Source organism: Sciurus carolinensis, chromosome 9 (assembly GCF_902686445.1).
Source record: "Sciurus carolinensis chromosome 9, mSciCar1.2, whole genome shotgun sequence".
In the NCBI taxonomy this organism is placed as follows: Eukaryota; Metazoa; Chordata; class Mammalia; order Rodentia; family Sciuridae; genus Sciurus; species Sciurus carolinensis.
The window spans coordinates 93,491,911-93,510,415 of record NC_062221.1 but is presented as its reverse complement, the minus strand read 5'-3'; the positions used below and the strand labels follow the sequence as shown (position 1 = coordinate 93,510,415).

Here is an 18,505-nt window from a genome sequence, read left to right as displayed (position 1 = left end):
TGAGACAGGTCATGTTATCATCATCCCCAATTTATCACAAAGAAATCAAAGCAAGATAGGTTAAGTAATTTGCCTAAGATCTCAAAGCTATTAAGTGATGGAATCAGAATTTAATCCAGGCTGTTTAGCTCAAAGTTACTGTTCTTAATCATTACTCCAAAAAACTGTTCTTTAGCCATCTTAGCTGACCAATGTCTGATTTTAGATGTTTTGATGAAGGTAAAAAGTACCTTCCACTCCCCTCTTTCCTCTACTGAGCAATTCCTATTTATTCTTCATCTCTTAGTTCTGATACAATCCCCCAAGGACTTTGTACCTTACCAACTTCAAGGCTGTTTTATCTTTATTGAAGCACTTATACTAGATTTGGATCTTATTTTTTTAATCATCCACTAGAAACTTCTGAGAGTAGATCATTGGTTCACCTTCATTTACTATTCCTGGCCTACTACCATAGTGTCTAAAAATTCAACAGAATGCTAAATTTAGTAATTGAAGAAACTATCACAATGGAGGCAATCAATGCCAGGACTTAAATTTTTTTTATTATTTTCACAGACTGCATTTTGATTCATTGTACACAAATGGGGTACAACTTTTCATTTCCATGATTGTACACAATGTAGATTCACACCACTCATGTAATCATACATGTACATAGGGTAATAATGTCTGTCTCAGTCCACTATCTTTCCTTCCCCCAGACTTAAAATTTTAAGCAAATCAAGGCGCAAGAAATCCCCAAACAGCCCTTTAGAATGAGAGATGTTGAGACCACCCACTACAAAGGTACCCAGCAGCCCAAGGCTAGACTCTGCCCCACGAGGCATATTATGTTTTGGGAGGAGGGGAAGGGTGCTGTTTTTCTCCCAGATAATGTTTTTTTAAAAGTCAAAAGTTTTAAAGAAGAGGCACAGTGTGTGTCCTGATTTCTGGTTTCTCTTGATGAAGTTGGAAGAACCACTCAAACTAGGGGTGCATGCCCAAGACCAGCAGTACTTGTGCGGTTAGCCGCACTGGCTCAGGAGTGACAAGTGCTCCCCACTGCCACCAACTGGCCAGTCCCCTCCAGTGTCCCGCGCCCCTCACTACTTCCTCCAGCATGGGGCGCCCATCCCATCTAATTAATTTCCTTGATTTTACAATTTAGTAAAAGGAGGCCTTGAAAAGGATTTGAAGACATCATCCTAGAGAAGGTTTCAGAGAAGACCACACCCCGAGTCCTCCTCCACCCAAGTGGTGCCCATTTTACACTCTCCAAGAGTCTATGTTGATGCAGCATGTTTGTCAATGAAACTCCGCTTTTTATGTGAATTCTTGTGCCTCCTAAGAGGTTTTGCTCATAAAAAGCAAAGTTCCTTACACACTTCCAGTCTCCATAGCAAATGTATCCTTAAGACCTGGCATCTTTCACATAATTCTCTCTCTTCTCTTTTCTCCACTTCCATTTTTTCTGAAAAATGGTCAGTGGATTAACTGTGAAACCCTTATGATTTTTCCTCCCAGACAGCACATCCATCTCTCTCTCCCTCAAAATAAATTCCACCCTTTAAATAAATGGAACTTCCAATACCCAGATAGCTGTGGCTTGGTCGCGCTCCGCGTTTTGCCTGTTCAAAGGGCAGGATGTTACCACGTAGGCTAATTATCTGACTGAGCTGCGGTTGAAAAGCGGTGGATTTTAGAGACTGCCCTCTCCGTGGCTGACAATTTATCACAATTTGGTGTTTTAGGCTTAGTCCCAGCTTGAGAACTAAATTTTTTAAATTTAAATTCATTGTTGGGAACAGTCCTGTGAAATGATTTCTGCTACTCTTGAACCACACAACAGAGAAAAAAAACAAATCCACATTTTCACTGACCAAGAAATTGTTGAATTGTTTTAGTTCTTTCATAATTCAGAAATTGCCAGGGCTAAATACTGCAACTTTAGTAGGATTGCTGTTCTGACCAGAGATTATCTTTATGTGTGGAGGTGGGTAAGGGGTAGGAGGAGCCAATTTTGGAAGACATTAATTATTATTATTTTCCATGTGCTGTTGATTTAATGTTTTCTCCATGTGTGATAAAAATCCTAGGGTTTGACTTTTAATATCAAGTCATTCAAGGTTAAATGACTCAAATAATCGTTGCTAAATAAGATGTCAACAATCAGACCCACAAAAATAATGAACCCAGAAGTAAAGAAAAAAACAGTCAATCATTGGCCATTTCATGCCCTCTATCTCCTGCCACTAAACCCACAGACACATATGTACCCACACAGTAATTTAATTATTAAGCATTTTAGTCTTATGGAGAGATGAATTAGGTTAGGATTTGTTCCTTGTCTGGGAGGAATTTGTGAGTTTCATAGTTTCCTATGAAAATAACAGAATGAACAATCTACTGTCATAATAGCCTGCTCATTAAAGAGAATGCTAATAGGAAGTCAGTTGCTCCCTTATCTTCTGAGTACACTGGTAGAGGAAGTTCACAGAATGAGGCAGAGAAAACAGGCTTCCCATGTTCTGGCACCATCCTCAGAAATCACCGAAACACCACTGTTCTCAAAGGCTCTCCCTCCTGCTTCCAGAAAGTGCCCTCGCTGAATGTTAACTGAGCTCACTGTGCTTTAATTTTCAACCTCAATTTTCAAGTTCTCATCAGAGAGTCTACGTAAGAATCACCATTAATTGAAGTTTCACCTAAATTCTCAACCTTCTTGACTGAGATGCTGAGCAATAGTGAAGTACCTAAGAAGACACACAGAATTGCAAAGAAGGAGAAAAGTAGGAATCCTTATGCAAGCTATCTGGTCCTCCCTATCCCTTCCTCCCTCCTTCCCATACGACAAGGCTGTCCCAGGCGTCCTTACTCCTTAAAACTTAAAGGACCCAGAAGAAGGTCATTCAGGAAACAAATCATCTGCTTTGTTTCTTTTTACCTAATATGGTTTAAAATTCCTAGTTTCTGTGACCTGACATACTTTGAGAATGAGCCTAATCTTATTGTTTTACTTTATTGAATTAATCCTTGTTACAAAGGATCACTTCAACCTCAACTCCCAACCTTTCACTGCATATCACAAGCACACTGCAGAGCTGTGTTGGTTGAAGGTCACTTGTAATTCCATAGGTTTCACTCAACAAGAGTTTAGGATGAGATAGAAGTGACTGTGGTGAAGAAATATTTATGAAATTTATATTTTGCATAACAGTGTGATTGTTGGTTCTTAATAAATGTCTGTACAATGGTCAGTTTTAGTGGATTACTATGGATGAAATTTTCCTACGCATTTTTTCCTTGCAAAGACCTGAAAACATCATGATTTTACACTACACTATTTATTCAAACTATACAAGGTCAGAGAAGAAAGATGCTTACAAGAATAACAGAGCTTTCTACAGTCCTCCTAGGGAAAACAGCAAAGAATTTATTTGCTGTGCAACCCTTAATCTTAGGAAGCCCTCACCATCACCTACTTTACTGTAGAGCTACCTCAAGATTTTATAGCTTCAATTCTTCTTATAAAATGAAAAAACATAACTCCTTAAAGGTGATGGGGTCACACCTAGTCACTAACCTCCTTCGCCTTCCCAAGGTACATATTTTGGATTTACTTGTTATTCTTACATCAGGAGGCATAGTCAATAGTTGCTAAATGACTTTGCAAGAATTTTTGAGCCAAAACATTGTAGGAAGACATTATAATTTATAAGCACTTTTTAAAATGTTCTCAGTAAGCCTCGCATTTTTATTCAATCTTTGAATATTGTTTTGGTTTTTGTTTTCTTGCTTTTTTAAGTCACACATCCTTTTTTAGTCCCTAAACTTTGTTTCGTATTTAGGTCCTTCCTTCACCTTCTGGTCCTGCACAGTTTTCTTATCAGAGGACTATTTGCAGAGAGGTTATACAAATTCTCCTTTTTCCATCCCCAACTATAAGAAGGGAGATTGGAATAGTAAAAAGCAACTGAAAGTATGAGATTAATCTAATTTTGGGACATCTAAAAACTCGAGCACTGAAACTCATAAATTCATTTAACTATAAATTTACATGTGTTTTTCAATTCATTTACTAGAAATCTTTAGAGCTGGAGGGAACTTCAAGTCATCTAGCCAATGTCCTCATTCTGCAAATGAAGGAAATGACACCCAGTTGGGATAGGTGACTTGCTTAGGTCAGAACTAGATATTAGGTACTCTGTTCTTTGGAAACAATGATGCTTTCTTATTATGGGAAGAAAAAAAAATTCCACTTTAGAATTTTCTCTTGTAAGAGTTCTCTCAAGTGTTTTATAAACTGTTTAGCAGCTGACACTATTCCAGTTAGAGAAACAAAAGGAGTTAATTTCAGGCTTCAAATATGTGAGCTATTATTTTAAGAAAAATATTCTCCAGATGTTTCCCACCTCCTTTGAGAATGGAAAAAAGAGGAAATGAGCTTAAAGTTCAGCAGAAGAGATTCAGATTAGATATTAGGAAATCTACTGTGAAATACTGCAATTGGTTACTGAGAATGTTGTGAAATCTCCTCCTCTGGAGAGATTTTGGAATGTGGTGGTTGGCCATTCAATTCAGGGGGGTTATGTGGGTGGCCCATTTCTAAAGCTGGGGGCAAACCCTACTTGACTTTTCAAGTTCAGCGGGTCCCATGAGGTCATGCTCTGCCTATCGCTAGTAGGAGGGATGGATGACTGCTCTTACTTATAGCAGGATTCAGGATTCATCAGTGAAGTTTATAACTCAAGCTCAATTATACATTTATATCAGTCCTGATAGGTGTAAATGGACAGATGAACTAAAATCAACAAATGCTCATTGGATGGTTTTGCCTACTGTCTCCAGTGGATTGATTGATCAGCATCTGATAGGCTTATTAATTTGAGTTCCATCTCAGCATATTCACCTCAGCAGTGGCTTTCAGACTTCATGAATAACTAATCTAAAAAGCAGAGAGAATGGGATCCAGTCCAAGATCTTGACCTATATATAATAGACAAATTCTTTCTTTCAACCAGCAATAAAGCCTTGATAGTTGAAGAATAAGATAGAGCACAATGCGTGCAGTTTGACAAAACTATACCTAATAAAACAAAGTAGGAAGCTTATTAGTTAATGTATTGGATGGTGGCCTCTAGAAGTAATCATACAGGAATTTTAGATTTCTAACTTGGAATGTAACAGGGATAAGCAGAATTTCAGTGAAATAATCAATCATAAGAATAGGTTGGGGAGATATCAATTGAAAGAATATCTAATGTCAGAAAAAGACCTAACAAATGGGGCTGGGGTTGTGGCTCATTGGTAGAGTGCTTGCCTAGCACATGTGAGACTCTGGGTTCAATCCTCAGCACCACAGGAAAATAAATAAATTTTAAAAAGGTATTGTGTCCATCTACAACAGCAAAAAGACCTAACAAATGGATACAGTATTAAAGATATGACATATTTGAAGTATGTCCATGGTGCCAACACAAAGTAAGTGTTCAAAAATGTTGCTAAGACAGACTGTAATGTAGATGCTCTCTGCCCCTTCATTCCCCAGCCATTCTTGGGGATGGCCTGTTTCTGTTACACTCACTGATTTTGCCCAGTGCCTGTCTGGGCACAGCAGTGAATGCTTCTTCTCAATACCCAAAATAATACATTCCTGCCAAAGGATCAGGTTTTCAGAATATTTTTCAACATAGGAGATAAAAAGGTGAGAATTTAAGATAGAAGTCCTGTAACAAACAGCCAAATGTCTTTCTCTCTCTCTCTCTCTTCACTGCTCCTCCACTAAAGATCTGCTTTTCTCTGAGTCTCCACGAGGGGCAATGAATGTTGCTGGGCACACTTAACATCCTCAGGATTCACCTAGGGGGACGAATTTCTCCACGATTTATTATTTAGAGTTGCTTCTATCTTCCCTGAAAAACCAGATGCCAGCCCATCCAGGCATAGAAATCTCAATTCCCACTACAAAATGGGTCTCAAAGAGCATCATCTCAGAGAACATGCCCACCCCCACACCTGTGCCGCCCTCTCCCACTTTTTCTCCATAACATGTGAAACGCCACATATTTACATTATTTACTTCTTGTGCCCTCACCAAAGCATAATCCTCAAACTGTTAAAAACATAATTCTCATATATAGTGAAGATAAGTCAAAGTTTTATGCAACAGGATGACAAAGCTGATTCAAAACAAAATATCAAAAATCTTTAAATTTCTGATAATCAGTAGATAAAAAGAATGTTAAGAAAATGTTAAGTTAGATACAAACTGGTTAATATTATAAAAGACAAAAAAAATGGTCTTGAGAGGGGTTAATTAGAATAGTGTGTAGAGTTATTAATATCTGTAATACTAATTGATTATGCAACAAAGTTAAATATCTCTGGTAAGTTGATCCCAGTGTAGTTTGTCTGAATGTTTTCAGCATGATAATAAAAGATCACATGATCATCCTTTGTCTTAGCTTTATAAGCAATTTGGGGATATGGTTTCTTAACATTCCCTTCCCAACCCCACCCACCATAACAAAGCTATATGTGCACAATCAAATATAAACCAAAAAAGGTAAGTCTCCCTTACAGGATTTTTCAGATAATCTTTAAAAAGCAGCAAAGTCATATGACAAGATAATAGATTGCCTTATGAGTGTTCCCATCACTTTAAGAGTCAAATTAAAAATAGGAAAGCTTTCTGTCATGGCAGGATTTTAAATAGACAGTGAGGTTCAAATATTTTCAAAAGCCCCTAGTCATCTTAAGAGTATTCATTGTGAGGATCCATCAATAATCATCTAGAAAGTCTAAAGACTATCACGCCTTTTCCTTGTCTTCAGGAAGCTTACAGTCATGTTAAGTCTAATAGGATTTTTAAAAATAAAGAAAAAGGAAAAAATGCAAGCTCAGTTACAACTGCATTCAGTTTTGTGTTGAGCTTTCAGTAGAACTAGTAGAACAATGAGGATTGAGAAAGTGAGGCTTGAGGGAGGTGATCAGGGTATGTGCTCATGAATGGGATTAGTACCCTTACAAAAAAGACCCCCGAGAACTCTCTTGCACCTTACATCGCAGGAGAATGCAGTGAGAAGATGGTCATCTCTGAACCAAGAACATGCCCTCACCAGATACCCAATCTGCTGGCATCTATTTCTGGACTTCCCAGACTCCAGAATTGTGAGCAATACATTTCTACTGTCCGAACCACCCAGTTGGAGGTATTTTGTTGTAGTAATCCTGGCAAACCAATAGCCACTATTAAAATGACAAGAACACTCATAAGGCAATCTATTATCTTGTCATATGACTTCTTATACAGCATTCGAATCTGAAATTGTAAAATTTGTTTTTAACCTATCACCTGTTTCCTCATACTAGAATGTGAGTTCAATAAGACCTCGTCTTTTTAATTGACCTCTGTTTCTCCTGTATCGAGAAAATTATTAACAATTTGAATCTGCTCAGTAAATATCTATACATAACAAATGAATTTATCTGAGAAATGCAAAAAGAGAAAATTTTCTTTGAGAGGCACCGAGAAGACCAGAAGGCAGTTCTGGTGAACAGTGGAAGAGGATTCTGCCTGACTGTCCCTGTCTTCAGGGGGCAAATCTTAGGCTCTTGAGAAGCTAAAAATTCTGTGTAAGGGCAAGAGTTGGGCACAGAGGACTGACCCAGGAGCATATGGGACTGGCTTGTCCACGCCATACTGCACAGACACAGATGTGTCATTAGCCCTGTGTGAGAGAGAAAATTGGATTGAGAGCAAGGATTGAAGGTTTAAATGCTTAAACATTCCTTTGGAGAGCAAACCAAAGTCTCATGAGGATAAATGTACGAGCAGAATGCTTAGGAGCATCTGAAATAATATATATTATGTTATCCTGCTATGTACATTACAGGTCACATGAGGGAACCGAAACTCACTGTAGCCCTGCCCAAATATAGGGAACCATTTAGGGCTATTCAAAATGATTAGGATTGGCAAGTGGGACACCAGAATAAATGGTTAGACTGGTTGGTTTTTCTTTTTCTTTTCTTTTTTTTTTTCTTTTGCCTTTTTTAAAAAGTACATTTTAATGGCCCTTATTGTTTTACTCATGTTAGGTTTATCCTTATTGCAGTTAACCTCACATTTACTTTGGCTAGTATCCCTCTTTGAAAATCTGACATTTCAGTTGGTTTGGATTTGCCTTTTTGGTTGTGCTCCATTAATAACTTAAATTTTAATAGTACTTTTCAGCTTACAAAGAATTCATACTAACATTTTTACCCTTAAGCAGCTCTGAAGGAGAGGCAGAGATTATAATTTCTACTTTATAGTTGAGGAAACTGAGGCACAGTAAAGATGAAGGACTTACCCAAAGCCATAGGCATGGAGAACAGCAGAGCTAAAACTGTACTCAAACACAAGTCCTTTGACTTCTACAGGGTGTTTCCCATATAACATGGCAGCCATCTCTAAGCCAGCCTGGATGGCAAACATTCAGTGTCTACACACATCGGATATACTTATCTTCATGTATACACACACTCCCCACATGTTAAATAGAAATTAGGGGGGGAAATCAAGGAGAACTCACAATACTATTGTGTTCTGCCTTCTCAGAAAAAGAAGAGAAGCAAGAACACCCACTACCACCATTTCCTCCCAGCAAGAATTCTGAGGTCCCTTCTTCTACCAGGTGTTTGTATAATATTACACAAATCTGATGTTCTTTTGAGTGATTTGAGAGAACCACCACACCGCTTTGACCACCAAAAATGTCCTCAGGGACAGGAGGGAAATTAGTAAGGATAAGTCAAGCAGTAAATTTTAACCAGGGCCCCTATATAAATATTCAAGTTAAAACTGAACAAAGTTTATTTAAATAAAGAGCCAGAGAAATGGCAGATGGCAAACCTAAGGAGGTGGTTTCAGGGAGAGAAAGGCCAAGCCTCTGACAGGAAGTAATGGAAGGGAAGCAGGATCCCACTGGGTCTTTGGTATTCAACTGGTCTTCCAGGCATTTTGCCTACCTCCAGTTTTCCAGTATTTCACTAGATTGTCCTGGTTTGAAGATTATTAAGTATAATCCAACACATTTACTGCATTGATGGAAGGGTGAAGGGCCAAACATGCCAGCTTATTATTAAAGACATCACCACAAGTTTAAGATTCGATAATTGAATTCATGCATTCCCAAAGGCAAAATTAGGTCCCGCCTTATACATTACCAGGTATTACCACACATTTCCGGTATGGTATAACACACTCAGGTGACTACCTTAAAGAAACTGAGTGTTAGAGCTAGACAGGGTCGGAGAAAACAACTAAGCTCTACTTTTAGTAAACGAAGAACCTGAAACAGGTTTTTGTTTAGATACACATAACTAGACAAGAAATAATTTCCGTACTGAATGTTGAGTGGGAAAATAAAAAAAGAAACAGAAGTATGTATAGTATTATAAAATTTGTATTTTAAAGAGATTTATATCATATTGCATATTCATAGACTATCTCTGAAAAAATATGTGGAAATAATCAGAAAAAGTATTGCTTCTAAGGGAAGGGATTTGAAAAAACAGAAGTAGGAGGGAAATTTACTTTTTTTCAGAATGTCTTTTGCTAATTACTAATAGTGTACACACCTGTCACCCCTGCTAAAGTGATATAAGCTCCTTGAGGGTAGGATTCATTGACCATACTATGTCCATGTTTATAATCCCTGGTTGGGCCTACCATTGTTTCTGGTGATAATTCAACAAATTATTTTTGAGTACTTATGGCAGATTTTCCTTTTCCATCTAAAATAAATTTGACTATTAATGAGTATAAATCAATATTAATTTTTGTGGCTTTTTTTCCCAAATGTTTTATAACACTTATTCTTAGAGGAACAGAAAAAAAATAGTTTTCTATCTTTTCTCATTTTACAGGTATATGTATTTTCAGAGTATGCTTGAAATAAAACAGTTCTTTAGACTATTCTAATTTACGAAATGGAGAAAGTTTTATAAATCCTACTGCTGACAAATGTTGCTTCATTTTTCCCCCGAAGGAGAAAAAAAATGATTAGTTAGTATATTTAGAAAAATTGGAAAGCAGTGAATTTTGTGGTAGGGATTCATATTGAATATTTTCTTAGGTGCTTTTTATTAACCAGTCCTTTTGTAGCCTGTTCACACTCTTGGCATTAACCTTGAATAGGATGTCGCAAATTCAATGCACATTTTCTAAGAAGTGGGAAACTAAGATCCTGAATTAAGTAAGGCAGAAGTAAAGAAAACAAACTCCCATGAAAATGGAAATTAAATTACATATAGAGAGGTTTTTTCAAAGTGTCCGAAAGATTGTGAAAAACGTGCCACTTCTTTCTCTCTTCCCTTCTCTCTCTCTCTCTCTCCAGCATTATGATGAGACTGCACTAGGATTCCAATTTTCATAAAGTCCCTCAATAGAGTATTAGAGTACCGTGGGTGCAGGGCCATGAGGGTACCACGGGGTGGGGGTGGGGCGGGAGAACGGAACAGATCCCAGGGTGTGTCTCGCATGCCCTCTAGTGTGCATCTGCTCGTACTGCATCTCCCGGGACTTCGCTCTTCAACCTAAACTGAGGTCTTCTCAAGCTGGTTTTTATAAACAGATAAATCCCATTTGTATTTTCCTGTTAGCTGCTAATTAGCAAAGAATCCTGCTAAAAGACTTAGAAACAGTTTATTCTTGTGAATAGTCAAACATCTCCCTCTATCTTATTTATGCAATGGATTTGCTTTGCAAACTCCTTTCTTTCATAAAAGTGCAAAGATAAAATTTAATAGACTCCAAATTCAATTAGCCAAATTCTAAACTGATGACTTCATAGTATTTAAGTATAAAAAAAGAAATGTTCATAGTTGTAATAGTGATTTTTTTAAATGACATTTCAGGGCTATTACATGGAACATCTTTACTCCAACTCAGAAGATCTCTGCAGGTTTGGGTGGTGTTTGCTTTTACATTTATTTTACGTTTACATTCATAGTTACATTTATTTGTGACCAAATAAAAGCACACAAAAGGCATCTTAGCAGATGAAAAATCTCTGTCCCTGGCATAAAGCCTATAATTCTTAACTATTTCCAATTAATATAGAATTCTGGCACTTATTAACAAAGCCTAAATGCCACCAAATTTGCAGACTCTAGCCTCATAAGATTAGTTCTGTGCAACTGCAGAACACCCAACATACAAGTGGATTAAAGAAGATAAAACTTTGTTTCTCTATTGGGTAAACCAATTCTAAATTCAAGGATGGGCAGAGTGCCTCCACATTCAAATAGAGCTAAGATTTCTTTAAACTTGTTGCTCTACCAACCTCAATGCACAGCCTCTCTTGTCTCAGCTGCCTGGTCCACTCCAGGCAATGTGTCAGCATTCCAACAAAGAGAAAGAAAGGGAAGAAAACGTTTATTTCCTATTAGAATTCTCCTTGGAATGTGCGCTGATTATAACTACACCCAGTTGGCTGGAACTTTGTCGCAAGAACACACCTAACTGAAATGTCTTCATTAAGGGTTGCTCTACTCCCAGCTGAAAATCAGGGCTTCCAATACTATGGAAAATGTGGGGGCAGAATTGATCTTCAGAGACCACCGACAGTCTCTGCCACAGCCTCTATTCTCACCAATTACCTTCTTTTGACAGAAGCCACACTTCTGGTTTTTTATTTTTGTTTGATTGTGTTTTTTTTTTCTATTAAAAAGTACATCTTTATTCCACCTGCCTTCCATCCATAAAGTTCTGATGAGAAGAGACTGTATTTCCCCCATCTTTTCCCCATTCTTTCTCTGAGCAAACGGCAGTGCCTGGGCCTGCAGATTTTCACCGTGTTGGTGCCTTCCTTCCACAGGTGATGGCCGTGCCACCTGGGCCTCTGAAGCTGCTCGGACTGCTGCTCACCATTTCCCTAAGCTCCATCAGGCTCATTCAGGCTGGTGCATACTATGGGATCAAGCCGCTGCCACCTCAGATTCCTCCTCAGATGCCACCGCAAATTCCACAATACCAGCCCCTGGGCCAGCAAGTACCTCACATGCCTTTGGGCAAAGATGGCCTTTCCATGGGCAAGGAGATGCCCCATTTGCAATATGGCAAAGAGTATCCACACCTACCCCAGTATATGAAGGAGATTCAACCGGTGCCAAGAATGGGCAAGGAAGCAGTACCCAAGAAAGGCAAAGGTAACCTCACACTGGCACGCTGTCCTAAAACAACAACTTTCCAACTTCCGAAAGGATGGAGGGCTGTAGAAGATGAATTTTAGAAACTCTCATTTTAGAAATTGTTGACATTTATTAAATTCCTACTGTATTTCAAATTCTATTCTTGAAAAATTCAAGTCTTAAAGAAAGATTCATGGGTTTGATCACCAGCTCCACACACACACACCCCACCCACACATACTCAAAAAAAAAAAAAGATAAAATTACAATTTTATGTTTGACTTTGTCATTATAACTAGTATCAGATGAATCAAAATATATTTAATTACAAATACTCTATCCCCTTATTTATTTTATTTATTTATTTATTCCAATATTCAGCAACTGGGACTGGGAATGTGGCTCAGTGGTAGAGGGCTTACCTGGCATGCATGATACCCTGGATTCAATTCCTAGCACCACCCCCCAAAATTAGAAATAATTTTTTTAAAAATCCAGCAACTCTCTAGAGACAATCCATTTTTATGTCAGGCTCTGGGCCTGATGTTACAGGATCAAGCAGTGGAAAGAGAAAAGAAAGGTATCAAGTCAGTCTTCTGAACTAGGGGAACAGAGTTCTAAGGACCAGGTGTGTTAAGAAAAAAAACACATGAAAGCATCTTGCAAACTAGTTGTCAGATAAATGCAAGTGGTTTTAACACTGCTCTAATTAAGCTACACATGTCAGTCAATAAATCAGCAGAAGGGATTAAAAAGTACAGACTAAATCTAGATGACACCTAAAGATTTGCCCTCATTACTTTCTAGGCATATTTATTAGTTATTGAACACCTAAAAAATGCCTATCACTGTGACAGATGTTTTTCTTATACATTAAGTTGGTTTATCTAGAGTTATCAGAAATGCAGTATTGGGCTAAACTGTAGAATCAACTTAGGTACCTTCAACATATGAATGGATAAAGAAATTGTGGTATATGTACACAATGGAATATTACTCAGCCTTAAAGAATAATGAAATTATGACATTTTGTGGGTAAATGGATGGAACTGAAGAAAATCATGCTAAGTGAAATAAGTCAATACCAAAGAACACAGACTGAATGTTTTCTCTGATATGCTGTTCTAATTTACAATATGAGGGGGTGGGCTAGGGAAGACAGAGGGAAGTGTAGGGGAGGGGGACAGTATGAGGGCAGGAAGGATAGTATAATGAATTGAACATTATTACCCTGTGTGCATATACGATTACATGACCTGTGTAACTACATCATGTACAACAAGATGAATGAGAAGTTATACTCCATTTATATATGATGTGTCAAAATCATATATAACTAAAATTAGAACAAATAAAAATAAAATAAAAAAGAAACACAGTACTGGTAGGAAAAAAAGCTGCATCAGAATGGCAATGACCTTTGAGGAAGTGGAAGTTATTACCCAAGCCCCCAAAATCACAAGAAGATTCACTCTGGAGAACTGCTGAATTTGGCACTCTGAGGCCTTGGGGTCTGGATCCCAGAGAGAAAGAAACCTAGTCATTTGACCTCCATGAGTCTATTTGTCTTCATCTTTAAAGTAAGGCTTTTGAGAGAATCGGTGACCTAAGATAAGTAGTGCTGAGGAAACACTTAAACATCACAGGAAGTTTTAGTTGCTGCAGCTGGTCTTTCACATATCCTGAGTCACAACGGAGTATGTCCCAGGCACTGTGCTGCACGGCAGGGACTTCTGACAGATAAGATGTGACCCTTCTCCAAGACACTTCCTCGACATGGTAACTACGCAGCTCACTGTTTGGAAATAACATTCCTTAATGGTGCTATGGTAGTGTCTCAGCTTAAGAGAAGTATTCCCAATTTTCTTCTCTTTAGGAGGTAGTATACCACTCTGGGGATTATTTCAACTTTTTTCTCCCTGCTTTCTGTTTTGTTGTTGTTGTTGTTGTTGTTGTTATTGTTCATGGACATTTTATTTATTTATTTATTTATTTATTTATTTATTTATATGTGGTGCTGAGAATTGAACCCAGTGCTTCACACATGCTAGGCAAGCACTCTATTACTGAGCCACAACCCCAGCCCTCTCTGCTTCCCTTCTTAAATGGCCTGCCTGTGGGTTTTGGTACCCCTTTGTAACTTTTCTCCTATTTGAAAAAATATGTGAGTTCTATGTTCAATTTACTTCCCTGTAAAAGTTCCCTATTTTGCTCTGTAACAGTATAATGGTCAGGATTAAGATGCTATTATTGGTTAAAATCAGACTTTGGGACTGGAGATATAGCTCAGTTGGTAGAGAGCTTGCCTCACAAGTACAAGGCCCTGGGTTCAATCCCCAGCACCGGAAAAAAAAAAAAATCAGACTTTGGGGCTATATATTTCATTTCTCCTTGAAACCCATTATTCCCAGCAGCATGGAAGATTCAGAGTTGTGTTTATCTGCAAGGCACATATAGAACAGTATAACAAATGCACTTTGTATTTCAGGATCAATTTAAGGTGTAACAACACCTTTCCTATCTAGTCTCTGATCTTGAGTGTGCTGTATTACCCTTGCTATACAGATAGGAGAGTAAAGGTGCTGATAGCAAAAGCTACCCAGCAGATACCTCATGCTAAGACATGAAGGATAAGCAGTTTCCTGGTCCTAAACCAAGATCTCTTCCTTATCCAAACTACTTGTCATCCTAAAATATCTTCTTTACCTCTCCTGTTTAAAAGTCAAATTTGCCTATGAGAAATAATTAAGTTAAAGAATTAATATTGGAGGGTTGGTAAATCTTACAGCACAGTAGAGAAATAAAGCAAATTCATTGACTGTAGAGGACAGATACAGAAAGTCATTAATGAACTACATACAAAATAAAATACTTTCCTTCCTTCCTGAGTCCACATGATGACTTCCATCATCCACATCATACTGTATTTCAACACATGAGGAAATATCATTTAGCTCTGAATTATTATATTAAAAAATCAGCCAGGCATAAAAAGATAAATACCATATGTTCTCATTCTATAACTAGAATCTAAAACAATCCAACTCATTGAAACTGAGACTAGACTGGTGGGGGATGGGAAGATGATGGTTGAAGGAAACTAAGCCTCAGGCAGGGGGAATATGGTTTCAAATGGTAGATTCTTTTTTTTTTTTTTTTAAGATCTGTTGCACAGTTTGGTGAATATAGTTAATAATAACATTATACATTTCAAAACTGCTATGAGTACATTTCAAATATTGTCACCACAAAAATAAGCATTTAAGAGGATATATATGCTAATTATCTGGATTTAATTATTCTATATTATAGCCATAAATCATAATAATTTGTGACTATATACAATTATATAGTTATAACTTGTCAATTTATTTAAAAATCGAAAATAAAATTTTAAAACCAAAAAGATCATGGAAAAATATTACTTTAAGTAGGAAAAATAGAAAAAAATAAAAACAGAGAATGACTCCAATGCTGTTTAAGATAGACACATACATATCTATAATAAATAAGATGAAAATACATATAAATGTGAAGTGTTTATCTCTGATTACTGAATTTATAGGCAATTTTGAATTTTCCTTACACATCTTTGAGCTTTCCAGTTTCTCTATGATGAACACACCAAATTATCTTCAAGTTTCGTAGTTGGAAAAAAGTTGCTTCATTACTTTTTAGCTTTTTCGACTTAACCAATGCTGATATAAGCAGCTGTACATATCAGTTCTCAAAACAATACCTCAAATAGAAAAAACAAATTACCAGGTTGGTTTCCCTTTAAGTATTTATATTACACAGTCCTGGAAGATGAACATATGAATTCTAAGTCTTTCCTCTCCCTAAGTAAGTTGTCTAAATAATGATCACCATTACTTTGTTGAAATAAAAGATAACTAACCTTCTTCTCTCCCTCTCCCTCTGTCTCTGTCTCTATCTCCCTCTCTCCTTCCTCTACCTCTCTATCTTCTTTATCAGCAGAAATACCATTAGCCAGTTTACGAGGAGAGCAAGGTCCCCGTGGAGAACCTGGCCCAAGAGGACCACCTGGGCCCCCTGGCTTGCCAGGTCATGGGATACCTGGGATCAAAGGAAAACCAGGGCCACAAGGATATCCAGGAGTTGGAAAGCCAGGTATGCCTGGAATGCCAGGGAAGCCAGGAGCCATGGGAATGCCTGGGGCCAAGGGCGAAATTGGACCCAAAGGGGAAATTGGGCCAATGGGGATCCCAGGACCACAAGGACCTCCAGGGCCTCACGGACTTCCTGGCATTGGAAAGCCAGGTGGGCCAGGGTTACCAGGGCAACCAGGAGCAAAGGGTGATAGAGGACCCAAAGGACCACCAGGACCTCCAGGCCTTCAGGGTCCTAAAGGAGAGAAAGGCTTTGGGATGCCAGGTTTACCAGGCCTGAAGGGTCCTCCAGGTATGCACGGCCCTCCTGGCCCTGTCGGACTGCCAGGTGTGGGAAAACCAGGAGTGACAGGCTTCCCTGGGCCCCAGGGCCCTCTGGGGAAGCCAGGACCTCCAGGGGAACCTGGCCCACAAGGCCCTATAGGAGTGCCAGGGGTTCAAGGACCTCCTGGGATGCCTGGAGTTGGAAAGCCAGGCCAGGATGGGATCCCTGGCCAGCCAGGATTTCCAGGTGGCAAGGGGGAGCAAGGACTACCAGGGCTGCCAGGACCCCCGGGCCTTCCAGGGATCGGGAAACCAGGTTTCCCAGGACCTAAAGGTGACCGGGGTGTGGGGGGTGTTCCTGGGGCTCTTGGACCAAGAGGTGAGAAAGGACCAATAGGTGCCCCTGGAATGGGAGGACCCCCAGGAGAGCCAGGCCTGCCTGGAATCCCAGGTCCTATGGGCCCTCCAGGTGCTATTGGTTTCCCTGGGCCCAAAGGAGAAGGTGGGGTTGTGGGGCCACAGGGGCCACCAGGTCCCAAAGGTGAGCCAGGGCTTCAGGGTTTCCCAGGAAAGCCAGGTTTCCTTGGTGAAGTAGGACCCCCTGGCATGAGAGGTTTGCCAGGTCCCATAGGGCCCAAGGGGGAAGCTGGACATAAAGGATTGCCAGGGCTCCCTGGTGTTCCGGGGCTACTTGGACCAAAAGGAGAACCAGGCATTCCAGGGGATCAGGGACTACAGGGCCCCCCAGGTATCCCCGGGATTGCAGGCCCTAGTGGCCCCATTGGACCACCTGGGATTCCAGGCCCCAAAGGAGAACCAGGCCTTCCAGGACCTCCAGGGTTCCCTGGTGTAGGGAAACCCGGGGTGGCAGGCCTTCATGGCCCCCCAGGGAAACCTGGTGCCCTCGGTCCTCAAGGCCAGCCTGGCCTTCCAGGGCCCCCGGGTCCTCCAGGGCCCCCAGGCCCCCCAGCTGTGATGCCCCCTACACAACCACCCCAAGGAGAGTATCTGCCAGATATGGGGCTGGGAATTGATGGTGTGAAGCCCCCCCATGCCTATGGGGCTAAGAAAGGCAAGAATGGAGGTCCAGCCTACGAGATGCCTGCATTTACTGCTGAGCTGACCGCACCTTTCCCGCCGGTGGGGGCCCCAGTGAAGTTTGACAAGCTGCTCTATAACGGCAGACAGAACTACAACCCGCAGACGGGCATCTTCACCTGCGAGGTCCCTGGTGTCTACTACTTTGTATACCATGTTCACTGCAAGGGAGGCAACGTGTGGGTTGCTCTGTTCAAGAACAACGAGCCCATGATGTATACATATGACGAGTACAAGAAGGGCTTTCTGGACCAGGCATCTGGGAGTGCCGTGCTGCTGCTCAGGCCCGGGGACCGGGTGTTCCTCCAGATGCCCTCGGAACAGGCTGCGGGACTCTATGCCGGGCAGTACGTCCACTCTTCCTTTTCAGGATATTTATTGTATCCCATGTAAAGAAAAAGAAAAAGAAAAAAGAAAAAAAAAAATAAGAGAGAGATTTAATAGAGGACAAGAAAATGGTGCACCAAAAAATCAGATGAAAAGCATAATTGCTTCAGAACATTTATATAGTTGGAAAGTTATATTTAAGTGAAAATTCAGACCATCATGTACAAATAACGACTAAGACGCATGTTTAATACTCTGCACAGCAGCTTGTCATTGAAAACAATGGGATAGGTTCATGTATCAAGTACTGACACTTGTTTGTGTTGTACCCACTGGAATCACATTAGCTGTTGTATCTTATTTGCTCTCACGATAACCTGCTTATTCAGATCAGTCAACATGTCAGTACAAAAGATCATAGCTAAGGGAAATCACTCATATTGTTTCCTTTAAAGTATTTATGAATATGCCTTAGAGAAATGTCAGTGATAACAATTACATACCATATTTACTTTCATAATTTCCTC

General features: G+C 39.6%; 1 protein-coding gene across 3 annotated transcripts in view; it reads left to right on the top strand.

Moving 5' to 3' along the window:
• The window catches only part of Col8a1 (collagen type VIII alpha 1 chain), a 525,631-nt gene that overhangs the window by 121,513 nt on the left and 385,613 nt on the right, over positions 1 to 18,505 (top strand). Inside the window, exons 3-4 of one of the 3 annotated variants that reach the window (XM_047563749.1) lie at positions 11,847 to 12,177; positions 16,135 to 16,290. In XM_047563749.1, coding sequence (XP_047419705.1) covers positions 11,850 to 12,177; positions 16,135 to 16,290 — 484 coding nt within the window. In that variant the 5' untranslated portion in view covers positions 11,847 to 11,849. Of the gene's footprint in view, positions 1 to 11,846; positions 12,178 to 16,134; positions 18,108 to 18,505 lie in introns of those variants that run through there. The other 2 variants (XM_047563747.1, XM_047563748.1) reach the window with 2 other exon arrangements.